The sequence below is a fragment of the Jaculus jaculus genome, chromosome 3 (assembly GCF_020740685.1).
Source record: "Jaculus jaculus isolate mJacJac1 chromosome 3, mJacJac1.mat.Y.cur, whole genome shotgun sequence".
Taxonomy (NCBI): Eukaryota; Metazoa; Chordata; class Mammalia; order Rodentia; family Dipodidae; genus Jaculus; species Jaculus jaculus.
In genome coordinates this window covers 171,009,953-171,027,447 of record NC_059104.1, presented here as the reverse complement: position 1 = coordinate 171,027,447, position 17,495 = coordinate 171,009,953, and the positions used below count along the sequence as shown (strand labels likewise).

The 17,495-nt window shown below is 40.7% G+C and overlaps 1 protein-coding gene across 2 annotated transcripts in view; it reads left to right on the top strand.

Annotated features, from left to right (window-relative positions):
* Positions 1-17,495, top strand: part of Nup98 (nucleoporin 98 and 96 precursor) — an 88,615-nt gene that overhangs the window by 34,670 nt on the left and 36,450 nt on the right. For both annotated transcript variants that reach the window (XM_045144983.1, XM_045144982.1), the window contains exons 12-20: positions 2,576-2,716; positions 3,546-3,679; positions 5,260-5,447; positions 6,823-6,939; positions 7,594-7,892; positions 9,785-9,898; positions 10,532-10,670; positions 12,507-12,684; positions 13,043-13,213. In XM_045144983.1, coding sequence (XP_045000918.1) covers positions 2,576-2,716; positions 3,546-3,679; positions 5,260-5,447; positions 6,823-6,939; positions 7,594-7,892; positions 9,785-9,898; positions 10,532-10,670; positions 12,507-12,684; positions 13,043-13,213 — 1,481 coding nt within the window. The remainder of the gene's footprint in view (positions 1-2,575; positions 2,717-3,545; positions 3,680-5,259; positions 5,448-6,822; positions 6,940-7,593; positions 7,893-9,784; positions 9,899-10,531; positions 10,671-12,506; positions 12,685-13,042; positions 13,214-17,495) is intronic.

Below are 17,495 nucleotides of genomic sequence, written 5' to 3'. Positions count from 1 at the left end.
GGTTCTCCAGGCACTGCAAATGGACTGCAGATGCATGCTTCACTTTGTGCATCTGCCTTTATGTGGGTGCTGGGGAGTTGAATTTAGGTCTTTAGGCTTTGCAAGCAAGAGACTTAACCACTGAGCCATCTCTCTAGCCCCAGGATGATCTTTTGATGTCTTGCAACTGCAGTTTGTTGAATAACCAAGGGCATATCAGTGGCCTGCATTGTTTTGGGGCCCTCATGGGCCTCTCCTACAAACAGCTTACTGTGGGGGGAGGCCTAACCCAGTTCTGGCACTAGGGTTTGCCATCTGACCCTATGCTTTTTATGCTTATGCTTTCTCCACCTTCAGGAAATTTCTACCCAGACTATCTGTTTGGCAGGAGGGGTGCATCACAGCCTATTTCCACTGTAAAGGAACACCAGATGCTTGTGTCACTTATTTTGTCCTGTTTACATGGATGCCATAGAAATTGAACCTTAGCTGGCAGGCTTTGCAAGCAAGCATCATAACCATTGAGTCATCTTTCTAGACCCTATTTGGGATTTTTAGTAAAAGAATAGTCAGCATGTTGGTAATAAATTTTATTCCCCCTGTGTTAACTATGTAACAGTGTATTTGAGACCTAGTCTAACTTACCATTAAAGACCTGATAGTAAGGCATGACAATAAAGAATACATAGTACATGATGTACAAATTCACAGTTATTGTTAGATTTTGCAGATCTGTACTATCTTTAAATTCTTTTTAGTGCTAGAATCCAGGATGCCACCCTTCCTACCATTGTTTTTCATTACCTCTTCTGTGTGGTGGTAGTCATAGGGGAAGTGTATTGCCATGTACAGTTAGATACATTATCTGGGCACATTATAGCTTGTTTTACCCTGTTCCTGGGATCATTGAGCGGTAATACAGTTGCATAACAGTTTATTTCCATAGTGTACTGTTCAGTTTCCTGTTTCCTTTGCTTCTGTGATATCTGATTATTATTCTGCCATCTCCTTCATGCAGTCTCCTTTTGTACTCCTATGAATTACTGCCTTTCCTTTCCTTTTTGAAATAAAGATACAAGTGCTAGGAAATGTTTCAGTTAATTTAAAAATAAACAAGTGCTTCAGGTACAAAGCAGCTAACATCTGCTCAGTTAGGCAGTGTCTTGTCCGGCTCCTTTCTATGTATTTTCAACGGTGTGCACACAGACACTGTAATACATAAAAGGGTTTTAGGTTCTATTTTGAAATGGGCCCATACCCTACTTAATTGGTGACTTCAAAAAAAAATTTTTTTTAAATTTATTTGCAAGCAGAGGGACAGGGGAAAGAAGAGAAAACACTCGGGCGGGCCTGGCCCTCCACATGCTGCAAATGAACTCCAGATACACGCTGCACTTGGTGCATCAGGGTTCACGTCGCTACTAGAGAATCGCCCCTGGGTGTTTAGGCTTTGTAGACAAGAGCCTTAACCACTGAACTCTCTCTCCACACACCCCCACCCCCATTGTTTGATTTTATATATATGTATATATTTCAGAGAGTGGGTGAGAGAGAGAGAGAGAATGTGCGTGTCAGGGCCTCTAGCCCCTGCAAACGAACTCCAGATGCATGTGCCACCAGCTTACGCAGGTCCCGGAGAGTTGAACCTGGGTCCTTTGGCTTTGTGGCAAGCACCATAATCGCTAAGCTATTTTTTGTTTGATTTTTTTGTTTTTAAATGCTGGGAATTGACCCCAGTGTTAGTTACATGCAAACTAGGTGAGCACTTTGCCACAGACCTACAGCCACTTTCTGACATGAGACCTAAGGCTGAGATGCATTGTTTATTGTGCAACCAAGATTTTAAAGAATGAACAGAGCGCTAGGTGTGGTCAGTACATGCCTTAATCCCAGCATTTGGGAGGCAGAGGTAGAAGGATTGTCATGAATTCAAGACCACCCTGAGACTATGTAGTGAATATTAGGTCAGCCTGGGTTAGAGAGATCCTTGAAAAATTGCTGAGTTTTGTTTTAAAATCTGTTTTAACTGTAGTGTGATAGTTAAGCCCTGGTTATGTTGTGAGATGTATCTGTTCTGTTTTGATACTTCACTAAGAGGGAAATCGAACCTATTTTAGCCATATTACCTAATATTTGGTGAAATGTGTATGAATTGTTTGTACCAGGCATCTTCTACATGCTGTCCATAAGTTTATTCATTTTAATGTTAGAATAAATTTCTAAGCTGCTTATTATGTTACAGTTGTAGAAACTGAAAGAAAAATTATATTTTTTTTTTTGCCCATAGGTCTACTATAAAGTCAGCATTTACCCCACTGGCTCTTTTGTTGAAATGAGTGGTCATATGAAGATTCTGAATGTATTGCTTTTTTTATTTTGTTTTCGAGGTAGGGTCTCACTCTGGTCCAGGCTGACCTGGAATTAACTATGTAGTCTCAGGGTGGCCTCAAATTCATGGCAATCCTCCTGCCTCTGCCTCCCAAGTGCTGGGATTAAAGGCGTGCGCCACCACACCCGGCTTCCAAATTGAGCTGACCTGTGACACAACATTCAGCAAATGTTCTGTGGTGCCGTTTTCTTTCTCTTGTCTCTATAGCTCTTGGTGCTGGGCAAGCATCTTTGTTTGGAAACAACCAACCTAAGATTGGAGGACCTCTTGGTACAGGAGCTTTTGGGGCCCCTGCATTTAATACCACAACAGCTATTTTAGGCTTTGGCGCCCCACAGGCCCCAGTAGGTAAGTCAATTTCAGTCACTTTAGAAAGCTTTACTCAGTGTTTTTTATTCTTTTGTTGTTGTTTGTTTGTTTTCAAAGCAGGCTATCATTGTAGCCCAAAGTGACTTGGAACTCATACTGTAGCTCTAGACTGGTCTTTAACTAACTGCCACACTCCTTCCTCTGCCCCCCCCCCCCAGGGCAGGAATTAAAAGTGTCTAACACCACCTTGTGAGAACACAGAGTGTATTCTCTGTCATTACAGGTCAGCCGGGTCTAGAGTGAGACCATACCTCGAATAACCAAAAGAAAAAAAAATGTATACCACCATGTGTGGCTCCAAAGTAAAATATTTTTTTCTAGGTAAATTTTTAAATGCGTTTTTTTTTGGGGGGGGGCGGTTTCTAAGTAGGGTCTCACTCTAGCTCAGGCTGATCTGGAATTCAGTATGTAGTCTCAGAAAGGCCTTGAACTCACAGGGATCCTGTAGTGTTGGGATTAAAGGTGTTTGCCACCACCCTCTGCCAAGTGTGGTGTTTTGTTTTGGTGATGGTTAGATGGTTGTTGTTCCTCCACCACCCCTCCCCATAGGATCTTCCTCTAGCCCAGGCTGGCCTCAAACTCAAAGTGCTCTTACTACCTCTGACTCCCCAGTGCTGGGATTAAAGGTATGCACCACCATTCCTCACACAAGGGCAGTGTTTTGCTCTATGAATTCCTTAATAATGCCATTGAGTGAGTCTTAATATTTCAAAGCTCTCACCCCCCCCCCATAGAATACTAAGATCTCTGCTATAACTATTTTGCATCTTAGACTTGCTTTTACCCTCCCTTTTCTTTCTTTGAAAAGCTTTGACAGATCCAAATGCTTCTGCTGCCCAGCAGGCTGTTCTCCAGCAGCACCTCAACAGTCTGACATACTCACCCTTTGGAGACTCCCCACTCTTTCGGAATCCCATGTCAGATCCTAAGAAGAAAGAGGAGGTAATTTTTTTTCTTTTAGTGGAGACTGAAAATGAGATTAATCCACCAGAAAGATTAAAGACATTTCCAAATAACCCATATAATGTTTGTGTACTACTTAATTTATTTGGTTTTCAGTGTAAGGTCTCATTCTAGCCCTGGCTGACCCAGGAATCACTATGTAGTCTTGAATTCATGGCAACTCTCCTACTTCTGCCTCCCAGTTGCTGCGATTTTAAAGGTCTGAGCCACGTGTTTATTTTAAAAAAATTACTTATTTATTTAAGATTGAGAGGGGCAGATAGAGAGAAAGGGCGTGCCAGGATCTTCAGCCTCTGCAAATGAACTCCAGAAGCATGCGACAGATTGTGCAGCTGACTTATGTGGGTCCTGGGAAATTGAACCTGGGTCATTTAGTTTTGTGTTATGAGAGCTTTAAAAAATTTTTAAATATAGGATGCTTATGAGGAAGGTTTCTTGCGACCCACCCACCCCTGATGAATTATTACTGTTTACGAGGATAGAGGTAGATGTTCTTTTTGTCATTGGTGCAGAAACAGGTAATTGCCCATGTGCTGGTAAAATAATCCCCACCCCCAGCCTTGTGCTGGCAACCCTAACTAAACTTATGGGGTCACACACATAAAAAGGACATTAAAGTAGATGTGGCCTAGTTGGTACAATAAGAGTTTTAGTGGGAAGGTAGAGGAAATGGATACATTATGCATATATAAAATTGTCAAGAATAAGACATTTTAAAAATATTTATTTATTAGAGAGAGAAAGAGGCAGATAGACAGAATGGGCATGCCAGGGTTTTGTGCATCTGGCTTATGTAGTTCTAGGGAATCACCCTGGGTCCTTAGGCTTTGGAGGCAAGTGCCTTAACCACTAAGCCATCAGCCCTAAAACCAATTTTTAAAATACATTGACTCCCTGTGAAAAAAAATTAAAACTTAAATATCTAACTTATTTATTCACTTGAGAGAGAATGTGCACTAGGGCCAGGGCCTCCAGCTGTTCAGACAAACTCCAGACACATGTGCCACGTTGTGCATCTGTCTTACATGGGTACAGGGGAGTTGAACCTGAGTCCTTACTTAGGCAAACACCTTAATCGCTATGCCATCTCTCCAGCCCTGATTGGATTTTTCTAAAGAGGTAACATTTGATTTTTTTTTTTCTTTGAGGTAGGGTCTTGCTGTAGCCCAAACTGACCTGGAATTCACTATGTAGTCTCAGGCTGGCCTTGAACTATTAGTGAGTGATCTTCCTCTGACTCCCAAGTGCTGGGATTAAAGTTGTGCACCACCACACCCAGCTCTGTTACTGATTTTTCACAGGGTTTCATGCAGTCCAGGCTGGTCTCAAACTTACGTTCTTGATCTTCCCCTTCCTTCCAAGTACTGAAATGACAGACATACATCACTGTTTTAGGCAGTTTTTCTTGAACCAAGATGGTTCAGCAGTTTTAGGCACTTGACATGGCCTGCCAACCTAGGTTTAGTTCCCCAGCGCCCTTGTAAAGCAGAATGCAAAGTGGTACAAGGAACCCTGGCATGCCTATACACATTGACAATTAGTTGTCTTCTGTTTTTCAGAGATTGAAACCAACAAATCCCGCAGCCCAGAAAGCGCTTACCACACCTACTCATTACAAATTGACACCTCGGCCTGCCACTAGAGTCCGGCCAAAGGCCTTACAAACAACAGGTACAGCCAAATCACAGCTCTTTGATGGGCTGGATGATGATGAACCGTCCCTCGCCAACGGAGCATTCATGCCCAAGTGAGTTTCTTTTTGTTAACCTAAGTATGAAATATTAATATAAGTTAAATGTAAAGTAATATGCTTTGGTTGAAGTGTTCTACAAATGTAATACAGTATACTCTTAAGTCTGAAAGATAAAAGACAGAAGAATAAAAATGGTTTGATCTTTCCTAGGCATACTTAAAAATGATATTTTTTAAAATTACTATATAAGGCTACACAGTGAGACTCTGTCTCAAAATAATCATAATAACCATGTATAGGATGCATTTATACACAGATGTACTATTCTCTTTTCGACTTTCCTAATTGGTTCTCAGAATAAGGATACTTAAGTTACCTAATTTCCTTCCTACCTCACTGGTCATTCCTTCTTGGTCTCTTTGCTGGTTCCTTTTCCCAGCCTCCTTGCCTACATATTTCAGACTGGCCTTGTTGTCATTTACCAAGTAATGTTCTTTAGTCTTCTGGCTTTTAAGTAGCATGATACATAGTCAGTTTTCTCCAGATATTTATCTCCAGCCCAGACCAATTTGACAAACACCAGAATTTTTGCATCATTTCTTAAAAAATATTTATTTATTTATTTATTTGCAAGCAGAGTGACTGAATTGGTGTACATGGGCTTCCAGCCACATTAAAAAATATTTTTATTGATAAATTTACAAGGGGAAAAGGAGATGGGAATGCTAGGCCCATTCCTGCCACATACATTCTATTATTGACTTAACATCTATAATTTTCTTCGGTTTTTTTTTTTTTTTTAATCAAGGTAGGGTTTCCCTCTAGCCCAGGCTGGGCTTGAACTCATGTCGATCCTCTTACCTTGGCTTCCTGAGTGCTGGGAGTAAAGGCATGTGTTACCACGCTTAAACATCTATAATTTTAATAACATCTTCTGCCCTTATCTGTGATTTCACTTTCTCTAGTTTATTTAGTCAACTGTGGTTGAAAGAAAAAGAATGAGCATTACAGGAACTCTTGCCTCTGCAAACCAGCTCCAGACACAGGTGCCACTTTGCATCTGGCTGTATGTGGGTACTAAGGGAGTCGAGCCTGAGACACACTAGATTGCAAACAAATCCCTTTAGCCTCCTTGTCAACTCACAGCACTTGGAAATGGACTGTGTTGTCCAAGTTGTTCTCAGTTCACATTTAACTCCCACCAGCCCTCTGAGTGCTGAGATCACACGATGAGCCGCTGCCCATGGCCTTGCCAAACACCAGCAGGTAGGGCGTTTACGTCTTTAGGTTGAACTTGTGCATCAATGCTTTACTTAGATCTGCCAGATATACAAGGAAAATACCCTTTGGGCTCCAATTATTACATTAATGTCTACAAATTACTTGTATGCCTCACTTAATTTTTTTTTCCCCTTTGGTCTCCTTTTAGGAAGAGCATTAAGAAGTTGGTTTTGAAAAATCTTAACAATAGCAACCTCTTTACTCCTGTGAATAATGATTCAGAAGATCTAGCTTCACCATCTGAATATCCAGAAAATGGAGAGAGGTATAAACTGAATTCTAGTTTGAATTGATCCTGTTAAAAGAGCCATACTGCTGGGTGTGGTAGCACAAGCCTTTAATCCCAGCACTCCAGAAGCAGAGGTAGGAAGATTGCCCTGAATTTGAGGCCTCCCTGAGACTACATAGTGAATTCCAGGTCAGCCTGGACTAGAGCCAGACCCTACCTCGGAAAAAAAAAAATAATACATAACCTTTGTATGAAAATATTCTGAGTTGAAATTGCGTGAATGTTTATGAAGATTGGTGAATGTTGCATAGAAGTATTATATAGTTCAGGGGTATCTAAAAGTTACTTAGGTAATTTAAACCTTAAAATTATTTATTAGAGTTCTGTTTGGCTTATGTGGGTAATGGGGAATCAAACCTGGGTCTTTAGGCTTCACAGGCAAGTGCCTTAACCATTAAGCAATATCTTCAGCCCTATGTAAATTTTTAACAAAGTAGAAAATTTAAGTGTAGTGGGCAAGTTTCATTTTTCTGTAGTACAATTTTCTGTATTTTCAACTTAGTATTTCTATACATACTAATTTTTAATTCATTGAATGACCCAAAGTGTCAGATGCTTTGTAAAAGTTAGAGGTTACTGTTACTTTGGACAGTTAGGTACTCTGGTAGTTATTTTGTTACTCTCTTTCAGATTTAGTTTCCTCAGCAAAGCCGTTGATGAGAACCATCATCAGGACGGAGATGATGATTCCCTTGTATCACGTTTTTACACCAACCCCATTGCCAAACCCATTCCTCAAACCCCAGAGAAGGTTGGGAATAAAAACAATAGTAGTAACAATGTGGATGACACTATTGTTGCATTGAATATGCGGGTTGCTTTGCGAAATGGACTGGAAGGAAGCAGTGAAGAAGCCTCCTTCCATGATGAGTCACTGCAAGATGACAGGGAAGAAATAGAAAATAGTACTTATCAGACACACCCAGCAGGTCAGTCATACACTTTTTTTTTCCCTTGGAAGTATAAAATTGATTCTTTTCATTCTCCTGCACTCCCAAGGTAGGGTCTCTAGCCCAGGCTGACTCGGAATTCATTATTTAGTCCCAGGCTGGCTTCAGACTCACTGTGACGCTTCTTCCTGTGCCTCGTGGGTGCTGGGATTAAAGTGTTTGCCTCCACTCTTAGACGAAGTAGTAATTATCTTGTGGTCAAGAATCCATCTTTGCAGTCAAAGACACTGATGGGATACTTTCTCTGACTTTGTAAAATTAGAGTTGGTATGATTTGTTTTTGTTTTGAGACACTCTCCCACTGTAACCCAGTCTAGCCTAGAACTCACTGCACAGACCGGGTCTGGTTTTGAACTCAGAACAGTCCTCCTCTTCCAGTCTCTATATGCTCACAGGTGACATATGTATATTAGACATTAATGTTGTTATGATTTCATCACCATAAGATCCCCCCCCCAAGAACTAATCCATAAAACAAGTATACTATAGAACTACAACATTGGAATTTTTTGAAGTGAAACAGGGTGCCATGCAGCCTAGTCTGGCCTCAACCTACCTATATAGCTAAGGGCTGGAATTAAACTCCTGATCTTCCTTGCCTGAATGCTTGGAATATAGGTATAGACCACCGGGCCCTTGCCTTTTTCTTTTATTTATTTATTTATTTATTTATTTTAGAGCGACAGAGAGTAAAAAGAGAGAATGGACACAGCAGGGCCTCCAGCCACTGCAAATGAACTCCAGATGCCTGCGTCCCCTTCTGCATCTGGCTAACATGGGTCCTGGGGAATTGAGCCTCAAACCAGGTTCCTTAGGCTTCACAGGCAAGCGCTTAGCCACTAAGCCATCTCTCCATCTTTTGCCTTTTTCATTAAGGGACTACTGGAGAGATGGCTTAGCAATTAAGAGGCTTGCCTGTTCGATTCCCCAGTACCCTCATAAGCCAGATGCACATGGTGGCGCATGATTCTGGAGTTCATTTGTAGTGGCTAGAGGCCCTGTTGTGCCCATTCTTTCCCTCCCTCCTCTGCTCCTCTGTTCCCCCACCACCACCCCTTTCTCTGCTGGAATTAAAGGTGTGCAGCACCATTCCTGGCTTGTTTCTATTTGTGTGTATGTTTCTTAAAGTTATTTGACCACAAACCCTTTCTCAAAAAACAAAAAAAAAACCCTGGCCGGGCGTGGTGGCACACGCCTTTAATCCCAACACTCATGAGTCAGAGGTAGGAAGATCACTGTGAGTTTGAGGCCACCTTGAGACTACATAGTGAGTTCCAGGTCAGCCTGAGCTAGAGTAAGGCCATACCTCAAAAATAAAAAAATTTAAAAAAACCTTGACTAGTGTGATGTCAGCAGGATGAGGAGTTTAAGATCATCTTCAGCTAAGTGCAGAGTTGGAGGCCAGCCTGAGCTCTATGAGACTCATTTCAAAAAGCAGATATAGTGTCTCACATCTATAACTCCAGCAGTTGGAGTGAGGGTGGTAAAGGCAGAAGAATCAAGTCTTCCTCAGCTATATGTCAAGTTTCAGACCATCCTGTTTTATCTTAAATAAAAAAATAAAAGAAGGTTGGGTGTGGTGGCACACGTCTTTAATCCCAGCACTTGGGAGACAGAGGCCGAAGGATTGCTGTGAATTCAAGGCTGACCAGACCAGCATAAGGCCAGCCTTAGACTACATAGTGAATTCCAGGGCAGCCTGTGCTAGAGTGAGAGCCTACCTCAAAAAAACAACAACAACAAAAAAAAACAAGGGGGAAAAAATAAAAAAGAAAATGTGGAAAACATTTCATAGAAATTTTTCTCTAAATAAAATGAGTAAAATAATACTAGCCACGTAACACTTTGTGGGGTTTTATTTTTGGCTCTAGGCATTATTCTCACAAAAGTTGGTTACTATACTATTCCATCTATGGATGACCTTGCTAAAATTACCAATGAAAAAGGAGAGTGCATTGTTTCTGACTTCACCATTGGTCGCAAAGGTGAGTACACCTTTAGGATTTGCTGTATAAGCCAAAGACTTTCACCTTGGTTTTGTAAGTAAGTGAATTATAACCTAATCTGGTTTTTCCTCCATTTGAATTCCCCTTGGTTTTTGTTTGTTTTTTTTTTTTTAATTTATTTATTTGAGAGCGACAGACACAGAGAGGAAGACAGATAGAGGGAGAGAGAGAGAATGGGCGCGCCAGGGCTTCCAGCCTCTGCAAACGAACTCCAGATGCGTGCACCCCCTTGTGCATCTGGCTAACGTGGGACCTGGGGAACCGAGCCTCGAACCGGGGTCCTTAGGCTTCACAGGCAAGAGCTTAACCGCTAAGCCATCTCTCCAGCCCTCCCCTTGGTTTTTAATGCTGGAAACATTGACTGACAAGAGACAAAAGAAGAAAGACTAGAACCATTGGGGTCCTTGGCATACCTATTGTGGCCTTTAGTTACTGGGCTCATTGGATTGTTAACATTTTGGGAGCAATTGTGAAAGGCTATTTAGAGGATAACAGAATGGCTAGATGATGTAAAATATTATTATATTATATTATATTATATTATATTATATTATATTATATTATATTATATTATTATACAGGATGACTTGAATTATTTGTTCTGATTTCTAGGGTATGGCTCAATCTATTTTGAAGGAGAGGTGAATTTGACAAATCTAAATTTGGATGATACTGTGCATATCCGAAGGAAAGAAGTTATTGTCTACCCAGATGATAACCAGAAACCACCTGTGGGTGAAGGGCTAAATAGGTATGAATTTATGTACATACAGAGAAAAATGGATTAGAGCAAATTATTTTTTCTATTAACATAAATCATTCCTTTAGTGCACTTACTTACACAATATGATTTTAAACTTATTTTTTATTTATTTATTTTTGGTTTTTCGAGGTGGAGTCTCACTGTAGCTCAGGCTGACTTGGAATTTATGATGTAGTCTCAGGGTTGCCTCAAACTCATGCCAAACATCCTACCTCTGCCTCGCGAGTGCTGGGATTAAAGGAGTGCACCACCACACCCACCTCACTTTTAAACTTAATTTAATTGGTATTTTATAGGTATAAATGAAGGCTGGAGAGATTGCTCATGGGTTAAAACTCTTGTCTGCAAAGCTGAAAGAACTGTGCTCAATTTTCCAGGACCCACTTAAACCAGATGCACAAGGTGGCACATGCATCTAGAGTTCATTTGCAGTGTTTGGAGGCTCTGGCACAAACATTCTCTGTTTCTTTCTCTCATTCAAATAAATAAAATATTCAAAGTACAAATGATACTTTATTTATTTATTTATTTTGAGGCAGGGTCTCATTCTAGCTCAGGCTGGCGTGGAATTCACTCTGTAGTCTCAGGGTGGCCTCAAACTCATGGTGATCTGCCTACATCTGCCTCCTGAGTGCTGAGATTAAAGGTGTGTTCCACTACCCCAGGCTAAATGATACATGATTGATGTTAGGATTCATTCCTTTTCCCTACAATTAATAGGTCCAACTATTTTTACTAGTGGAAATACGGGTTTTCTTATACTGTTGATTATATCAGGGCCTCATACTTGTATGCAAGTGCTCTACCACTCTCAATACTGTTTGTTTGTTTGTTTGTTTGTTTGTTTGTTTGTTTGTTTGTTTCGAGGTAGGGTTCCCCTCTAGCCCAGACTGAGCTGGAATGTACTATGTAGTCTCAGGGTGGCCTTGAACTCACAGTGATCCTCCTACCTCTGCCTCCCGAGTGCTGGAATTAGAGGTGTGAGCCCGGCCTCAAATTTATTGTTATCAGAGAAATTGGTCTGTTATTTTGAGAGAGAGAATGTGGTCCGTAAGGACCTCTAGCCACTGCAAATATATTCCAGACACATGTGCCATCATGTGGATCTGGCTTACATGGTTCCTGGGGAATTGAACCTGGGTCCTTTGGCTTTATAGGCAAGGGCTTTAAGTACTAACCCATCTCTCTAGTCCTAGAATAAGTTTTGAAACATTCCTTTAGATCCTATATTATGGATTAGAGGAGCACTGATGTACTTTATTAAAGGTCTGGTTCAGTATATGAAATTCTAGTCTTTGTTGCCTTCACAGTCGTTGGGTTTTTGTTTTTTGTTTTTTTTTTCTTTTTTGAAGTTGGGTCTCACTGTAGCCCAAGGTAACCTGGAACTCACTGTAGTACCAGGCTGTTCTTAAACTCACAGTGATCCTTGTGCCTCTGTTTCCCGAGAACTGGGATTAAAGGCGTGGGTTCTGGGGAGTCACACCCAGGCTGTCAAGCTTTGCAAGCAGACACCTTTGCCCTAGCCCGAATTTGAGGTTTTCACATAATTATCCCTAATTCTGTCAATTTGCCTGCAAGTGCCACATTTTATTTTTCTTTACTTCTGAAAAAATTCCATTGTATATATGTACCCCATAATTCATTTATTCACTGATTATTTTGAAGCAGGGTTTCTGTGTAGCCCAGGGTGGCCCAAACTCAGACAGATAACTCCTACCTTAGCTTCTTGAGTACTGGTATTGTGGGCATCAACCACTATGTCCAACTCTGTAACTCTGTTCTTAAATATGGAGCATTTACACTTTACCTGCTTATACTTTACAGGAAGGCTGAAGTCACATTGGATGGAGTTTGGCCAACAGACAAAACATCCCGTTGTTTAATAAAGAGTCCAGATCGACTTGCTGATATCAACTATGAGGGGAGATTAGAAGCTGTTTCAAGGAAACAGGGAGCCCACTTCAAGGAGTACCGACCTGAAACTGGTTCTTGGGTTTTTAAGGTACAGGCTTGTGTAAATTGAAGTTGGAGTCACAAAATGATTTTAATTCAGCAGGCAAAGTGGGCAGATATGAGAGTTAATATTTAATTTTGCATTAAAAACTTTGGGCCAGGCATAGTGGCGCACGCCTTTAATCCCAGCACTCGGGAGGCAGAGGTAGGAGGATCGCCATAAGTTCAAGGCCACCCTGAGACTACAGAGTTAATTCCAGGTCAGCCTGGACCAGAGTGAGACCATACCTCGAAAAACCAAAAAAAAAAAAAGACGTTGGTATGTCTCTTGTACATTTTTGTTAAGGCAGATACTGAAGAAACTTCAGAATAGAACACTGAACTGACTTGGTTCATTTCTTCTGTAGGTCTCCCATTTTTCTAAGTATGGCCTTCAGGATTCTGATGAAGAAGAGGAGGAACATCCATCCAAAACGACTTCAAAGAAGTTGAAGACTGCCCCTTTGCCCCCTGCAGGCCAAGCTACCCCTTTCCAGACGGCTCTTAATGGCAAACCTGCACCTCCACCTCCACCTCAGGTAGTGAAAGGACAGTGAATTTGAAAGGAATTCGTGATACAGAAGTTCAAAGCAAGTCATTCAGCTATTATTACAAAGCTGTTTTTAATAAGCCCTGGAACTTGGAAGAGTACAAACCTTGGCAATCACGTTGAGACAAGTACATGGGAGGGCATGAGGTGGTGCAGGCACCTGATTTTTACCTAAGATTTAAAGAATTCTCTTGCTGCTTGGATCATTCTTCTAAAGTTTGTCATTCTCAGATACTTCCCTCTCTCATTTGGACTTGTAATTTGCTGCTCAGTGAGTAACTTAAGATAGCATTTTGCTTGTGTGGGTTGATGCAGAGTAAATCCTACTTTTATTACCTGACTTGCAGTCTTATTTTTGATCTCCTTTTTTTTTTTCAAAGTTAACTTGTCTCCAAGGGTTTTAAACTCCATTTTCCCAAGCTCTTTGCTTATACTTAAGGTAAACTTAAATACAGCATTTTAATAATCTATGAAAATAGATAAAGTATGAATAAATTATTTAGTTTGGAGATACGAGGGGCTGCATTATTTATTGCAATTCTTTGTACTATAATCATTCACTATTGTTAAACCAATATAAGCATTTTGTCCTTTCAGGGAAAGGTTTGTAATTTAGATATAAGGCAGTTTCTTTGAAGGCTAACTCATAAATTCCCTTTAATTTGGATGTTTATACTCAATCAAGTTATAGAAATGTTTTTTCTTGCTGCTACACTCCATCAGTGAAGAGCTCTTGATTTGGAACTTTATAAAGCATCTTCTACCTCTCAGCTACTAAGAGCAAATCTCTGGAATTTTCCATGCTACAATTCTTAATGGCTGTCCAAGTGTGTGATTTTGATGATTTATTAAATAATTTCTGGGGAGGCATTTTCTGGAGAGTATTATGTGTGTTCATGTTTGCGCGCGCAGTGTGGACGGACCTATAGGTGGGACACTGGAACTGGTAACATTTAAACTTATAATCTGCCTCCTGAGTGCTAGGACTAAAGGCATGCGCCACCATGCCTGGCGCATGTATATACATTTATGTGTATGTATAAAATCTTTCTTTATGAAGTGTTTTTAAGTCTTATATAACAACAGCCAGCCTTATTTTCCTGGTAAACAAATTCATTGATTTTCAAGCTCTTAGTTGGTTGATACAAGTACTAGATACAAGTTTCTGCACTAACACCACAATAGGCAAAAGTTCATTGCAAAAGAGAGGACCAAAATATTTCTGAACAAGTTCTAAGCAAAGCAGAGTTGGTAGGGATTCAAAGTGGGCAAATAGAATACAGGGAATAAGGATCCTTTTCAGAAGACAGCTTTGGTTGATTTGCACAGAGCAGAAGTAAGAAAGATGTTTGGATATTTAAATATTTTGTTCATTTATTTGAGAGAGAGAAATAGGCCTATACAGAGAATGGGCACACCAGGGCCACCAGCCATGGCAAATGAACTCCAGACACATATGACATCTTGCGCCTCTGGCTTTACTTATGTAATGGGGGATCAAAACTTGTGTCCTTAGGCTTTGCAGCCAAGCACCTTAACCAAAAAACAAAGAACAACAGTGCCTGTCATCCTAGCATAGGTAGCACTGCTGTGAGTTTGAGGCTACCCTGAGACTACATAGTGAATTCCAGGTCATTCTGGGCTAGAGTAAGACCCTACCTCAAAACAAAACAAAAAATGCAGGTAAAAATAATTGTGATTTAGAAAATAAGATTTTTGTGTGTGTGTGTGTGTATACTGTGACTTGAAATAAAATGGAAGATTTCTAAAGTAATCCATTGAATGAAGACATTTTAAGTATACTTTATATATGATGTGAATATGTTACATAAAATGTGTAGCCATAAATTTGCTTGCTTCAGATATTAGTGACAGACTTCTTTATTTTATTTATTGAGAGAGAATGAGCTTGACAAGGCTTTCCAGCCACTGCAAATGAACTCCTGATGCGTGTGCCACCTTTTGCATCTGGCTTACGTGGGTACTGGGGAATCAAACTTACGTCCTAAGCTTTGCAGGTAAGCACCTTAACTGCTAACGCCATCTCCAGCCCAGTAGACTGGTTTCCTTATGTATTAGCCTGAAAGTTTATTTGAAAATTAATTTTTAAGGGCTGGAGAGATGGCTTAGTAATTAAGGGACTTACCTTCAAAACCTAAGGTCCCAGGTTCGATTGCCAAGTACCCCCATAAGCCAGATGCACAAAGTGGCATATGTGTCTTGAATTCCTTTGCATCTTCTAGAGGCCTAGAGGCTCTGGCATACCCATTCTCTTTCTCTCTGCCTCTTTCTCTCAAACAAATCAGTAAAAAGTATTTAAAATAAAACAGAAAGTTAATTTTAAAATTAAATGGAATTCATGTAATCAAGACTTAAACTTCCTGAAGTAATATCCTATGGTGTATATATAGAACACATGCACACATAACTTCATGGACCCTTAAAACCCATGGAATTTCTCTTAAAGAGAACATAGTAGTATTGACAAAGCTGATACTAGTTTTTAAATTTTTATTTATTTGAGAGAGAGAAAGAGGCAGATAAAATGGCCATGCCAGAGCCTTCAGCCACCGCACATGAACTCCAGACGCATGTAGCACCTTGTGCATCTGGCTAACATCGGTCCCAAGAAATCGAGTCTGGGTTCTTTGGTTTTGCAGGCTAGTGCCTTAACCATGCAGCCATACCTGCAGCCCAAGAGGGCTAACTATTTAAAAAAGTGAATATAACATTTTTTTGATTTTTTTTTTTTTTTATTTGAGAGAGAGAGTATGGGCATGCCAACATCTCCTGCCACTGCAAATGAACTATAGATGCATGCACCACTTTATGTGGATATTGGAGAATTGAACTCGTGCCCATAGACTATGCAAGCAAGTGCTTGAGCCCAAGACTGTTTCATAAAAGCAAAAAAGGGCTGGAGAGGTGGCTTAGCAGTTAAGGTGCATGCCTGCAAGGCCTAAGAGCCCAGGTTCGATTCTCCAGGTCCAACATAAGCTAGATGCACGTGGTGACACATCTGTATGGAGTTTGTTTGTAATGGCCGGAGGCCCTGGTACATCCATTCTCTCTCCCTCTTTTTATTGTTTTTTTTTTTTTTTTTTTTTTAATTTATTTGTTTGAGAGAGAGAAAATGGACAAGTCCGGGCCTCTAGCCACTGCAGTTGAACTCCAGATGCATGCACCACCTTGTGCATCTGGCTTACGTGGGTCCTGGGGAATCAAACCTGGGTCCTTTGGCTTTACAGGCAAATGCCTTAACTGCTGAGCCATCCCTCCAGCCCAAGAAAAGCTTTCTTGACAGCAATTATGTCAGAGTCCAGTTAAGAAACCTGAAACTACATAGTTAATTCCAGGTCATCCTGGACCAGAGTAAGACCCTACCTCTAAAAACCAAAAAACGAAAAGAAACAAAACCAGAAAGTAAGCCAGGAGTAGTGGTACGTGCCTATAATCCCAGCCACAGGAGCCTGAGGCATGAGGATTGAGAATGTTGTACCAGCCTGGGCTCCATATCGAGTTGAAAGCTAGTCAGAGATACATAGTGACACAATGTCTCCAAAACAACCTTTTAAAAAAAAAACCAAATAGAAACCACTAGAATTTTAACATGAGTTGTGGGGGTGAAGGAAGGGGAAGGGTAAGAGGAAGATTCCTGGCTAAATAAGAATAAGAGAGGGCTGGCGAAATGGCTTAGCAGTTAAGGGGTTAAGGCACTTGCCTGCAAAGCCAAAGGACTGAGGTTTAATTCCCCAAGACCCACATAAACCAGGTACACAAGGTGGCACTTACTCTCAGACTGACTAAAAGCTCAACATGATGTAGGAGGGTTCATTCTTCATCTCTACAAACCTGAAAGTATCCTAAGAACTAGTTTTTATTGCACCCCATTATTTTGCCAAAACTCAGAGAATTAATTGGCTTAATTTTTGCATATGTGTGTGATTAGTGAGTGTACATTTTAACAATACATTCCTGTAACCCTACCACTAAGCCTGAGGCAGTAGGATCACTGGGAGTTTAAAGCCATAGTGAGTTCCAAGCTTGCCCGAGCTACAGTGTCAGAACCTGTCTCAAAAAAAAAAAAAAAAATGGGGTCGGGGTCCAACCCTAAGTAGTTAGAGGTAGGATCTCTCTGTATAACATTGTTTCTGTAGTTAAAAAAAAAGAAAGAAAATATTGGGTTTAGCGGTTAATCGCTTGCCTGTGAAGCCTAAGGACCCTGGTTTGAGGCTCGATTCCCCAGGACTCAATGTTAGATACACAAGGGG